General features: G+C 46.1%; 1 protein-coding gene across 1 annotated transcript in view; it reads right to left on the reverse strand.

Annotated features, from left to right (window-relative positions):
- The window catches only part of LOC136626489 (myeloperoxidase-like), a 57,712-nt gene that overhangs the window by 23,931 nt on the left and 20,244 nt on the right, over nt 1-13,537 (reverse strand). Inside the window, exons 4-6 of the mRNA XM_066601548.1 lie at nt 12,012-12,105; nt 10,741-10,916; nt 5,400-5,520 (exon numbers count right to left, since the gene is read on the reverse strand). Of these exons, the coding sequence (XP_066457645.1) occupies nt 5,400-5,520; nt 10,741-10,916; nt 12,012-12,105 (391 nt within the window). The remainder of the gene's footprint in view (nt 1-5,399; nt 5,521-10,740; nt 10,917-12,011; nt 12,106-13,537) is intronic.

Genomic DNA, 13,537 nt, shown 5'->3' on the forward strand with positions numbered 1-13,537 from the left:
GTCTCTTCCCCCTCCTCCTCATCCTCCTCATGCTCCTCCTCCTCCTGTACGCGCTGAGAAATAGACAGGAGGGTGCCCTGACTATCCAGCGGCATACTGTCTTCCCCCGCCCCCGTTTCCGAGCGCAAAGCAGCTGCCTTTATGGTTTGCAGGGAATTTCTCAAGATGCATAGCAGAGGAATGGTGACGCTAATGATTGTAGCATCGCCGCTCACCACCTGGGTAGACTCCTCAAAATTACCAAGGACATGGCAGATGTCTGCCAACCAGGCCCACTCTTCTGAAAGGAATTGAGGAGGCTGACTCCCACTGCGCCGCCCATGTTGGAGTTGGTATTCGACTATAGCTCTACGTTGTTCATAGAGCCTGGCCAACATGTGGAGCGTAGAGTTCCACCGTGTGGGCACGTCGCACAGCAATCGGTGCACTGGCAGCTTAAAGTGATGTTGCAGGGTGCGCAGGGTGGCAGCGTCCGTGTGGGACTTGCGGAAATGTGCGCAGAGCCGGCGCGCCTTTACGAGCAGGTCTGACAAGCGTGGGTAGCTTTTCAGAAAGCGCTGAACCACCAAATTAAAGACGTGGGCCAGGCATGGCACGTGCGTGAGGCTGCCAAGCTGCAGAGCCGCCACCAGGTTACGCCCGTTGTCACACACGACCATGCCCGGTTGGAGGCTCAGCGGCGCAAGCCAGCGGTCGGTCTGCTGTGTCAGACCCTGCAGCAGTTCGTGGGCCGTGTGCCTCTTATCGCCTAAGCTGAGTAGTTTCAGCACGGCCTGCTGACGCTTGCCCACCGCTGTGCTGCCACACCGCGCGACACCGACTGCTGGCGACATGCTGCTGCTAACACATCTTGATTGTGAGACAGAGGAGGAGGAGGAGGAGGAGGGTGCTTTAGTGGAGGAAGCATACACCTCCGCAGATACCAGCACCGAGCTGGGGCCCGCAATTCTGGGGGTGGGTAGGACGTGAGCGGTCCCAGGCTCTGACTCTGTCCCAGCCTCCACTAAATTCACCCAATGTGCCGTCAGGGAGATGTAGTGGCCCTGCCCGCCTGTGCTTGTCCACGTGTCCGTAGTTAAGTGGACCGTGGCAGTAACCGCGTTGGTGAGGGCGCGCACAATGTTGCGGGAGACGTGGTCGTGCAGGGCTGGGACGGCACATCGGGAAAAGTAGTGGCGACTGGGAACTGAGTAGCGCGGGGCCGCCGCCTCCATGATACTTTTGAAGGACTCCGTTTCCACAACCCTATACGGCAGCATCTCAAGGCTGATGAATTTTGCGATGCGGACGGTTAACGTTTGAGCGTGCGGGTGCGTGGCGGCGTACTTGCGCTTGCGCTCGAACACTTGCGCAAGCGACGGCTGAACGGTGCGCTGAACTACACTGCTGGATGGGGCCGAGGACAGCGGAGATGAGGGTGTGGGTGCAGGCCATGAGGCGGTAGTGCCTGTGTCCTGAGAGGGGGGTTGCATCTCAGTGGCAGGTTGGGGCACAGGGGGAGAGGCAGGGGTGCAAACCGGAGGCGGTGAACGGCCTTTGTCCCACCTTGCGGGGTGCTTGGCCATCATATGTCTGCGCATGGTGGTGGTGGTGAGGCTGTTGGTGTTGGCTCCCCGGCTGAGCTTTGCGTGACAAAGGTTGCACACCACTGTTCGTCGGTCGTCAGGCGTCTCTGTGAAAAACTGCCAGACCTTAGAGCACCTCGGCCTCCGCAGGGTGGCATGGCGTGAGGGGGCGCTTTGGGAAACACTTGGTGGATTATTCGGTCTGGCCCTGCCTCTACCCCTGGCCACTGCACTGCCTCTTGCAACCTGCCCTGCTGATGCCCTTGACTCCCCCTCTGAAGACCTGTCCTCCTGAGTAAGCGTTGCACACCAGGTGGGGTCAGTCACCTCATCGTCCTGCTGCTCTTCCTCCGAATCCTCTGTGCGCTGCTCCCTGGGACTTACTGCCCTTACTACTACCTCACTGCAAGACAACTGTGTCTGATCGTCATCGTCCTCCTCACCCACAGAAAGTTGTTGAGACAGTTGGCGGAAGTCCCCAGCCTCTTCCCCCGGACCCCGGGAACTTTCGAATGGTTGGGCATCAGTGACGATAAACTCCTCTGGTGGGAGAGGAACCGCTGCTGCCCAATCTAAGCAGGGGCCCGAGAACAGTTCCTGGGAGTGCTCCCGCTCCTGAGCAGGTGTTATTGTAGTGGAGTGAGGAGGCTGGGAGGAAGGAGGAGCAGCAGACAGAGGATTCGGATTGGCAGCAGTGGACGGCGCAGAACTGCGGGTAGACGATAGGTTGCTCGAAGCACTTTCTGCCATCCAGGACAGGACCTGCTCACACTGCTCATTTTCTAATAACCGTCTCCCGCGTGGACCCATTAATTGGGCGATGAATGTGGGGACGCCAGAAACGTGCCTCTCTCCTAATCGCGCAGCAGTCGGCTGCGACACACCTGGATCAGGAGCTTAGCCTGTGCCCACACCCTGACTTGGCCCTCCGCGTCCTCGGCCGCGTCCACGTCCTCTAGGCCTACCCCTACCCCTCAGCATGCTGTATTACCAGTGATTTGATTTCACAGGCAGGAAATAAATTGGCGCAAGACTGCAGGCCAAATATAAGTTTTGCCCTTTTTGGAAAACGAAAGGCCCCACTGCCTCTAGTGAATGAATTATCTAAGTTTAATAACTGTGCTGTGTCCCTGCTTATGTGTCACAGAACGTGAGGGTAGCAGAGTTATTATAACTCTGGCAGAGCAGGTATTTTCTTTCCCAATTAAGGAAAGCAAATGGCGAAGCCAGCAGTAAAGCGTAGCTGGGTGCGTATGATTTAGCAATGTTTTTCACGCAGCTCACACGTGTCCACAGCCCGTAAGGACGGACAGAGGCTGGACAAATAGATTTGTTTTCAGTTTTTTCCCACCAAAAGGCAGCACTGCGTATATTCTATGAACATGAGAAGTTTAATAACTGTGCTGTGTCCCTGCTTATGTGTCACAGAACGTGAGGGTAGCAGAGTTATTATAACTCTGGCAGAGCAGGTATTTTTTTTCCCAATTAAGGAAAGCAAATGGCGAAGCCAGCAGTAAAGCGTAGCTGGGTGCGTATGATTTAGCAATGTTTTTCACGCAGCTCACACGTGTCCACAGCCCGTAAGGACGGACAGAGGCTGGACAAATAGATTTGTTTTCAGTTTTTTCCCACCAAAAGGCAGCACTGCGTATATTCTATGAACATGAGAAGTTTAATAACTGTGCTGTGTCCCTGCTTATGTGTCACAGAACGTGAGGGTAGCAGAGTTATTATAACTCTGGCAGAGCAGGTATTTTTTTTCCCAATTAAGGAAAGCAAATGGCGAAGCCAGCAGTAAAGCGTAGCTGGGTGCGTATGATTTAGCACTGTTCTTCACGCAGCTCACACGTCTCCACCGCCCGTAAGGACGGACAGAGGCTGGACAAATAGATTTGTTTTCAGTTTTTTCCCACCAAAAGGCAGCACTGCGTATATTCTATGAACATGAGAAGTTTAATAACTGTGCTGTGTCCCTGCTTATGTGTCACAGAACGTGAGGGTAGCAGAGTTATTATAACTGTGGCAGAGCAGGTATTTTTTTTCCCAATTAAGGAAAGCAAATGGCGAAGCCAGCAGTAAAGCGTAGCTGGGTGCGTATGATTTAGCACTGTTCTTCACGCAGCTCACACGTCTCCACCGCCCGTAAGGACGGACAGAGGCTGGACAAATAGATTTGTTTTCAGTTTTTTCCCACCAAAAGGCAGCACTGCGTATATTCTATGAACATGAGAAGTTTAATAACTGTGCTGTGTCCCTGCTTATGTGTCACAGAACGTGAGGGTAGCAGAGTTATTATAACTGTGGCAGAGCAGGTATTTTTTTTCCCAATTAAGGAAAGCAAATGGCGAAGCCAGCAGTAAAGCGTAGCTGGGTGCGTATGATTTAGCAATGTTTTTCACGCAGCTCACACGTGTCCACAGGCGTTAGGACGGACAGAGGCTGGACAAATAGATTTGTTTTCAGTTTTTTCCCACCAACAGGCAGCACTGCGTATATTCTATGAATAATAACTGTGTTGTGGCCCTGCCTATACAATTCTTTCCCTGCAGTATCAATGGAGGGTGGAATGCTCTGCAGAGGCGATTTTGAGAAGCCCAAAAAAAATGCAGCACAGCTAACAGCAGCCTGGACAGTACTGCACACTGATAAATATGGCCCTAGAAAGGACCGTTGAGGTTCTTGAAGGCTACACTCACTCCTAACACTCTCCCTGCCTATGCAGCACTTCTGTCCCTAATGCCAGGTGCAACGGTCTGCAGAGGCGATTTTGAGAAAAAAAAAATCCCACTGCTAACAGCAGCCAACACACAGCTATCAGTGGCCCTAATAAGGACCTTTGGGGGGTCTTGAAGCCTACACTAACTACCAATTCTTTCCCTACAGCAGCTCCGGTATAAACAGCACTGTCCCTCCTCTAACTCACACCGCATCTGAGGCGAGCCGCGGGAGGGGCCGACTTTTATATTAGGCGAACACCTGATCTCGCCAGCCACTCACAGCAGGGGGGTGGTATAGGGCTTAAACGTTGCAGGGGGAAGTTGTAATGCCTTCCCTGTCTTTCAATTGGCCAGAAAAGCGCGCTAACGTCTCAGGGAAGGAAGTGAAAGTAACCAGAACACCGCATGGTGTTCGTTACGAATAACGAACATCCCGAACACCCTAATATTCGCACGAATATCAAGCTCGGACGAACGCGTTCGCTCATCTCTAATTCCTACCCCATTACTGCATCTACTCCAGCCTGAACTGCTGAAACCGGACAGGAAGGGTTCATCAATCCATGCTGTGACAAAATCTGCATCAAATGTGCAAATTTTGATGCAGATTTTCTTTGGATTTTTTCCACTGCTACATGTTAACGTACTCTAGAAGACAAAAACTGAGTGGGCTTCTGCAAAGTGACAAGTGACTGCTCGCATTCAGCTGATCATACATACACATGTACAAAGCCAATCTGACAGATCACAATTTTGGGAGACAATGGTTTGCCATCCAAAAATGTGAGCAATTGTTTGCGTATAATTCTCTAACTATGGTCCAAATCCTCCATTTTAACTGAGTTTTACTTTGTGTATCCGGGCAGCTTTAGAATGGCAATAGCTCAGTATCACCCTCTGCTGGTCACACAGTGCATTACTCTTGAATCTTTATAATTCTCCATAACTTGTTCTTCAATTTTTGTGACCTTGCTTTACTGTTTATTATATCATTTTGAGATCTTACGTTCGAAGGTTAAGTAAATGTTGAATATATTACATAACTTCTAGATATCCCTCCTGGTTATGCAGTATCCTTCTCAATCACAGCTTACCTTGAGATATTGAGGTTCCTTACCTGTTATTACACTCTCCGGTGATGCTGCGGTAGGGTGACGGCTTGCACACTTTTGGCAGGTACTGATAGGCACACCCAGTCAGCTGGGAAATAATTTGATTTTGCTGCGGTGTCAGAAAATCTATAGAGTAGCACAGAATATTAAGAAATACTTAATATTTTTCTGTATTACTAGTGTAGCATATAAGTGTACAGCTCAGTTATATGGAAACCATTCCTTAACATGGAAAGGAAGTAAATTACAGATTGTTCTGGCTGACCCAGGAGGAGTAGATAGAGCTACAGATAATGACATGGAAGAGTCTATTTAGTGAAATAATGGCGGCACACAGGTAGAACTGGTCATAATGGGGGCCCCCATATATCACCTCAACTGCTTATCCCACTTGAGGGACGTGGCATCCCTACACCCATGCATTCTCATGCTAGCTACCAAGTTGCTCCCCACCAATCATTGTGTCTGAAACTACACTTCTTCAGCGCCATATGAAATGACCGTTACATATGATATAGTTACTAGAGATGAGCGAGCATGCTCGGATAAAGCAGTTACTCAAGCGAACATCGCTCTTCTCGAGTAACTGCTTACTGGTCCGATCAGGCTCGGGGGAGGCGGGGGGATGAGAGGGGCTCAGCGGGTGTAAGCAGTTACTCGAGAAGAGCGATGCTCACTCGAGTAACTGCTTTATCCGAGCGTGCTCGCTCATCTCTAATAGTTACCATAGCACAGTACAGACAATCAAACTACTGACAACCACTTGTCTGTTTGTATGTGAGTCTCATAGCTCGGCTCCCTGGTGACGATATAGCCCCGCCCCCTGACAACATCAAAGCCCCACCCCTAGCGACATCAGAGCCCCAACCCTGGCGACATCATAGCCCTGCCCCCTGGTACCGTTTTGGCAGGTCCTAACACGCTGAGAATACAACTAAGTCATTATTATGTCAGACACATCTCAGCGAACAGGAGACACCGACCTACCATCTCCACAGAGATCCGGTGGGCTGAAGGACCTGTGGTGATGTCACTGCTGTGGGAGGAGCCATTCTGGAGTTTGGTAGTGCTATATACTTGATAAGCCAACAGAAACTACCAGGACCTGTAATGACGTCACTGTTATGTGATCACCTGTGGCTTGAAGAAGGCCAAACAAGGCCGAAACGTCGCGTCTCTATGTAATGGGGTAATAAAAGCGGTTTTGTATTTTCATACATCCGTCTATGCTGCCAGTTCATTATTTATATGGACACCTGTGTGCGTGGAGTCAGGGATCACATGATCAGAGGCTCATTTCTGTATCCCGGAGCTATGTGTGTCATGTGTGCAGTCAGCATAAATGTAGTAGAGCTGTGAGTGGCTGTTTGTCTAATGTGCTGTGTGTGTAATGTGCATAGTTAGCATGGATGTATGTCATGTAGCACAGCTGTGTTTGTGATGCACATGTCATCTAGCAGAGCTGAGTTTGTAACATGCGCATGTACTGTGGAACAACTGTATCTGTCACGCACATATAATGTAGCAGAGCTGTGTTTGTACAATGCACATGCCATGTCTGTCAGGCCCATGTCATGTACCACAACTGTGTATGTGATGCACTTTTCATGTAGCAAACCTGAGTTTGTAACATGCACATGTACTATGGCACAGCTGTATCTGTCACGCCCATATAATGTGGCAGAGCTGTGTTTATACCATGCGCATGTCCTGTCTGCCAGGCGCATGTCATGTACTGAAGACGTGTCTGTGACGCCCATGTCATGTAACAAAGCTAAGTTTGTAACCTGCGCATGTACTGTGGCAGAGTTGTGTCTGTCACGCACATATAATGTAGCAGAGCTGTGTTTGTACCATGCGCATGTCATGTACCAAAGCCGTGTCTGTGACACCCATGTCATGTAGCAAAGCTGAGTTTGTAGCCTGCGCATGTACTGTGGCAGAGCTGTGTCTGTCACGTGCAGATAATGTAGCAGAGCTGTGTTTGTACCATGCGCATGCCATGTCTCTCAGGTGCATGTCATGTACCAAAGCTGTGTCTGTGATGAGCATGTCATGCAGCAGAGCTGTGTCTGTCAGGCGCATGGCATGTAGCACAGCTGTGTGTGTCTATCACATGCCCATGTACCACAGCTGCGTGTGTTACGTGCATGTAGCAAAGCTGTGTGGCGCCACCAGAAACACTGGTACTATAATTTCCTAATAATTACTAGTTTAATATATATACATCTTAGGCTGATGTGATGCCGTTTGTTATCAAAAAACAACTCTGCCCTTATGTGGATGCATGATGCATTATGTAACTGCATCATCACCATAGCATCTACAGGGTGGGCCAGGGAAAAGTAGTCCTACACCACACTCTAATAAAAGCTGTCTAAAAGACAATCAATCTACTGCCCATAGCAAACTAATTACAGCACAGCTTTCATTTCTTTTACCTCTTAAATAAAATGAAATCTACTCTATGATTGGTTGCTATGAGAAACAAAGATATTCTTTTAGGCAGCTATCATATAAGTGTGGTGCCGGGCTCATTTTCTTTGGCCCACCCTGTGCCTCACGCTGTCTACATTCACACAAGTGCTAAAAACTATGGGAACTACAGAGAGGCTTTCCAACAGTGTCTACAAAAGTAGGCCAGTGGGGCAAGAATCGCCCGATTTTCGCCTGATGCTTTAGTCAGTAAAATAGCAGATTAGGAAACCAATGATTAAAGGCCCATTTACAAACACATTTACAAAAGATTGAAAGATCAGCAATCGTTTTGCATAAAGTACTAATAGGCACTAATTGCTATTAGTACTTTATTAGCTTCATTTGCATGCAAATGAGCTTCTGAGAGCTGTTACAGAACTCAGCAAGACGTCTGAGCTCTGTAATTAGCTCCATTGTTTAGCTCCCATGGAGAATTCAGCACCATGAACAGCAGACACAGCATGGGGTCCTGCTTATCAGCTGTTCTGCTGGAGGGACTGGAAGCTGAGAACAACTGTAACAATGTTATCAGCTGTAATCAGCTCCCCGCTGGCAGAGCACAGCCTGCGGTCCTGCTTATCAGCTGTTCTGCTGAATGACGGTTTTCAAGCAGAACGGAAAACCGTCATTCGGCCAAAAGGTGAAAGATGGGCACATTTAGACAACGATTATCACTCAAAAGACAGCTTTTGAGTGAATTTTGAGCGATAATCGTTGTGTCTAAATGGGCCTTTACAAAGGTTCCATTCCCATCTGCGATGTTTTCACTGATGCAATGTTAGGAGAACAAGCATGCTCTATCTTTCTGTGATTTTTGTATCTCCCATGTATACATATAAAACGCTCTTGGTTACATTAGCATAAACAATAAAAGGCCTTGCCACATGGAAAGGTAAGAGAGTGGTAATAAATTAAAAGTTTTGGCAAATAAGCATTATCCTTGTATAATTAACACTTCTACAGACTTTCTCTATCAATCCTCCATAGTTTTCAAGATCCTTTTCTTTTTAATATGTCTTTCAGGTAACATAGAAGAAGGTTTAATAATGTTTGTCTGCTGATGACAGAAAAGTGTGCAATAGGGTTGATATTCCTGTTGGTGTCTCAAATATGGAGAAAGATTTGGCCTTATTGGATAGATCAGTGTTTCCAAACTCCAGTCCTCGAAGACCCCTAACAGGTCATGTTTTCAGGATTTCCTCAGTGTTGCACAGGTGATGTAATTACGGTTGGTTCCTCAGGCATTGCCACAGGTGTTCTTACTACAGAATACCCTAAAATGTGACCTGTTGGGGGGCCATGAGGACTGGAGTTGGGAAACACTGGGCTAAATTTTCTGATTAGTGGAGTTTGGGTCACCTATTTGAAGAGGGGCGGGACGTGATTTGAACTGTGCCTCAACAGGACCTGAAATGCAGTACGTTTTCTGGAACAGAGAGAGTGCAGGGTGAAAGAGGTGCCAAGGTGAGTTGAGAGAGAGCTGCGAAGTGCAAAGAAGGGACCTACTGTAGTGGAGCTCAGAGCTGCAGTTTGTCAGTGACTTCAGTGAGAATGGGTCGGTGCTACTGGAGAGAAAGGAAGCTGCTGCACCATATAATGCCAATAACACTTTATATGCCACGGTCAGCACGACTATAGCATTTAAATAGCTTTATAGAGCGAAAAGGCTCCCTTTGTTCTCTGGATTGCATACTAATGACGAGATTGTGGCATGCTGTTCAATTGCCACGAGAGTCTGAGGCTTTGTGAAGGCCCTTAGGTCTGCTTTGGATTTCTTCGTATTAATCCCTGCCTGTGAGCAGGATGCTGGAAAAAGTATAATATACAGCAATACTGTAGTTTTTCAGTATAATGTACATGAAATCAGAAAACTGCAAGTTTAAGTCCCCTATGAGGCACAAAAATAAAGAAAAATATATTTTTTAAACTATTACCACAAAAAAATTACAGGTTTTAAACTTCCCATTTTCCTAGTTTTAGTATCAGAAAGCCATATTTGGTATCACTACGTCTACAGAAGTCCAGTCTATTAAAGAATTGCCTTAAATATCTTGCATGGGGAATGCTGTCAAAAATTTTAAAAAATCCTAATACGAGAGCTGTTTTCTTTGGTCAGCCCACATCCAAATAAAAATGTAATAAAAAGCAATCAAAAAGTTGTGTATACCCTAAAATATTTTTACTGCACCATGTACACCGTAAGGGCATATTTACATGGCCATAGGGAAGAGAGAAGAAGAGAAGGGGGAGGGCGTTTAGCAGGTTAAACTCCCTCCCACCTCCCTTCTCAGGCAGCTAGCATAGGCTTCCATAGGAAGCGACCGGTCGTGTGCTTTTAAGCCATGGAAATACGCCCCTGTGCACTGATGCATTGTAAGCCAATGCATCAGAGGGGCTGCATATATCGGCTGGGCGTGAAAATCTGGCCGATTTACGCCCCTGTGAATAAGCCCTCAAAACACACAAAAGATGGTGTAATTGTGCCTTTTCCCATTTCACCCCACCTAACCATTTTTGAAAATCTTTCAGTGTATGATACACTAAATGGTATAAATGAAAAAAAAAACTCATTCCACAAAAAACAATTCCTCTTACGTCTAAATCAATCAAAAAATAAAAGTTCTAATATTTTGAAGTCGTGAGAAAGAAACAAAAATGGCCATGTTCTTAAGAGGTTACCGAGTAATCTGAATTGTTACCGAGATTACTGACTATCTTTACTTTATTCATAAACAGCTCCATTATTGACCCAGAAGCATTCACAGTCACACAAGGCAAAGACAAGAATATTCTGGAATAAAATGTTAATAGGTGAGCATGCAGTCAATGTCACTCGATGTCGCCCTGTTGTAATTCCATGTTTATTACCTGTCACATTTTTGGCATATGGGTATATTTTTTTCAGGTTTTCAAGAATAATCTCCCGAGTAGCATCCAAGTAATCGGCTGATCGGACCATATTTCTAGTAGCTCCTACAGCTTGCTTAAAGAATTCCATTATATCTGAAAGTCTTGCAGCTTCCCTCTTTGATCGTACATTTAAACTGAAAATACAAAAATATGTTGAAATTGTGCTTGCAACAATTTTGCACAAAATTGTCTATAATATATATATATATATATATATATATATATATATATATATATATATATATATATATCCAAGGATATCAATTTGTACCATCCTTGTGCCTCTTTTGTACCTTTCCTTGTCATTCTTCTGATCCAAGTCTCGGATGATTTGATATATCAAATCGTCTGAGACTTGGGGACTTGGTTCAGAAGAGAATGAGGAGGAAGGGTACAAAAGAGGCACAAGGATGGTACAAATTGATATCCTTGGACCATTGAATGGAGGTCGCCATAAATACTCATTCATACTCTGAAGTGAATAAATCTGTTTAGGATGATTAACTTTTTGATCACTGTAAGAGTAAAGCCGCTCTCACACAGGAATGCGGCAAAGCGCCGCGATTTCAAACACGGTGCTTTGCCGCAATTTAACTTTCGGTTTTCAGACTCAAGTCCCTGCGTCCGACAGCATGTTTTAGCGCACCCCATCATTATGATGGGTGATGAGGTGCGCTAAACAGACAAAGATAGAGAAGACAGAGATCTAATGTATTGTGTGTATCAGGTAGTCAGAATAGCATGCTGCCATCTTGGATTGCCAAAACTGGAGGGTTGCTTTGAAATAAATTTCACTATCACTCACCTATACTGACTAAGGGCATGCCATTACGCCTGGGAGCAGGAGCCAGCAGCTGAATCTCCGCAGTGAGCCAATCTGACAGATTGGCTCACCGCGAAAATCACGGCAATTCGCAGCATGCTGTGATTTGCCGGCCGCTAGCGGAGAATTGCTATGATTCTCCGCTCATGGACAGGGGGGCGTTGCTATGGAGAACGTTCCCTGCGGACAAATTATTGCCGCGAGGAACACAATGAAAATTTGCACGTGGACAGGAGCCCTAAGATAGGTTATCTGGAGAAAAAAAAAACTGCACATGGACGTGGTCTGGGCATAGATAGCAGAACACTAGGACAATGACTTAGCACTGAATGGGGTGGGCTTTGACACTTCATACAATGATATTAATATTGTGATACATTTTTTCCCCAGTGTGTATCAATCTTACTTCGTCCTAGTCTTTAAGTATGTGGCATCCACCCGATTCTTGGCTTCTTTGACATATTTCAGAATTTCAGCGTCATCCAGGATGTTTTTTCCACCTGAAAAAATAAAGAGCATGCGGATTTACAACACATACTGAATGAAACACATCCTTACATGCATTCTCAGGTTTACAATACTTGAAAACTCATTTATGTAGGAGAAACAATGAACCCAACCTAAAAACTATTTACTGTATGCCTGGAAAGTTGTCATAATAACTTGGTAAAAACTAATGTATGAGTAAGGGTGGACACCCACTAGCGTTTTTTTTCTTGCGCTGCAAGAGGAAGTGAAAACACTCACAGCAATATCGCAAAATGCTTTCAATAGGGCCAGCAGCAGCGCCAACCCCACTGAAAGCATAGGGAGTATATCGCGGACTTCTGCCACAGCTGTCACAGCTGTAGCAGAAGTCTAGCATGGTATAACATTGCTTTCAATGGGGTCGGTGCTGCTGCTGGCCCCATTGAAAGCAGTAGATTGTAGGCAAGCCCCGTAGCATGATTTTTGGGAAGGGCTTAAAATATTAGCTCTTCCTTGAAAATCATCCCTAGCCAGGGGAAAAAAAATTATATATTCACCTCTCTGCTGTTCAGGTGCGTCTTCTGGCTGGCTCCCCTGCACGGCTGTCAAGCTTTTTCAGCAGGTGGGGATTTAAAAATCCCTGCCTCCTGAAAGGGCTGTGCAGATTGGCTGAGCACTCAACCAATTACAGGCAGCGCTTAGCTATTCAACAGGGAGCGGGATACAGCTGAAACAATAGTATCAGTTGCGTCCTGCTGTTAATCCCTGATAAGACTCATCGTTGTCTTTCAACATGCTGAAAGACAACGATGAGCGATGGCTTAACGAAAACTGTGCGATGTCAGTGCAGTTAGACACAACGATATCGCTCAAAAGACGGCTTTTGGGCTAATTGTGAGTGATAATCGGACCTAAATGGGGCTTTAAGGATGAGTTGTCAAACAACTATTTAGTTATTAACCTGCAAGACTCCAGGAATTACATTTTGTCTAAATCAAACATCTTATGTGAGCCAGAAAATGTAGGAACATCTCCAAAACCAGCACCAGACTGTAAGCAAGGCAGCCATCCCAGAACCGTGGCAACAACTATACTAGGATGATAAAATAATGATGATCCATAAGGGGTAAGTAGAGTTGTTCATATAGGAACACACATTTGTTTGTACATATGTTGTCCAATGGTCCTATATGTGGTGACCAGGGCTGCCAACTGTACAGAAATTCCTGGACAGTCCATAAAAATGGGAAACTTTTTTAGTGTCCATGAAATACGTCTTTCTGTACATTTTTAGAGGCTGTTGATACTTGAGAAGGTTATTATGACTGTAATTATTGCTGTTTTACAACTTGCATGTAATGAGTATCTGACTTATAAACATGTGTTAGTTAGAATCTTTATCATTATTAATGGTTTTTCATTGTGTCATTAAGAAATGTTGGCTGCCTGTGATTTTTGGGTAAG

Source organism: Eleutherodactylus coqui, chromosome 4 (assembly GCF_035609145.1).
Source record: "Eleutherodactylus coqui strain aEleCoq1 chromosome 4, aEleCoq1.hap1, whole genome shotgun sequence".
Lineage (NCBI taxonomy): Eukaryota > Metazoa > Chordata > Amphibia > Anura > Eleutherodactylidae > Eleutherodactylus > Eleutherodactylus coqui.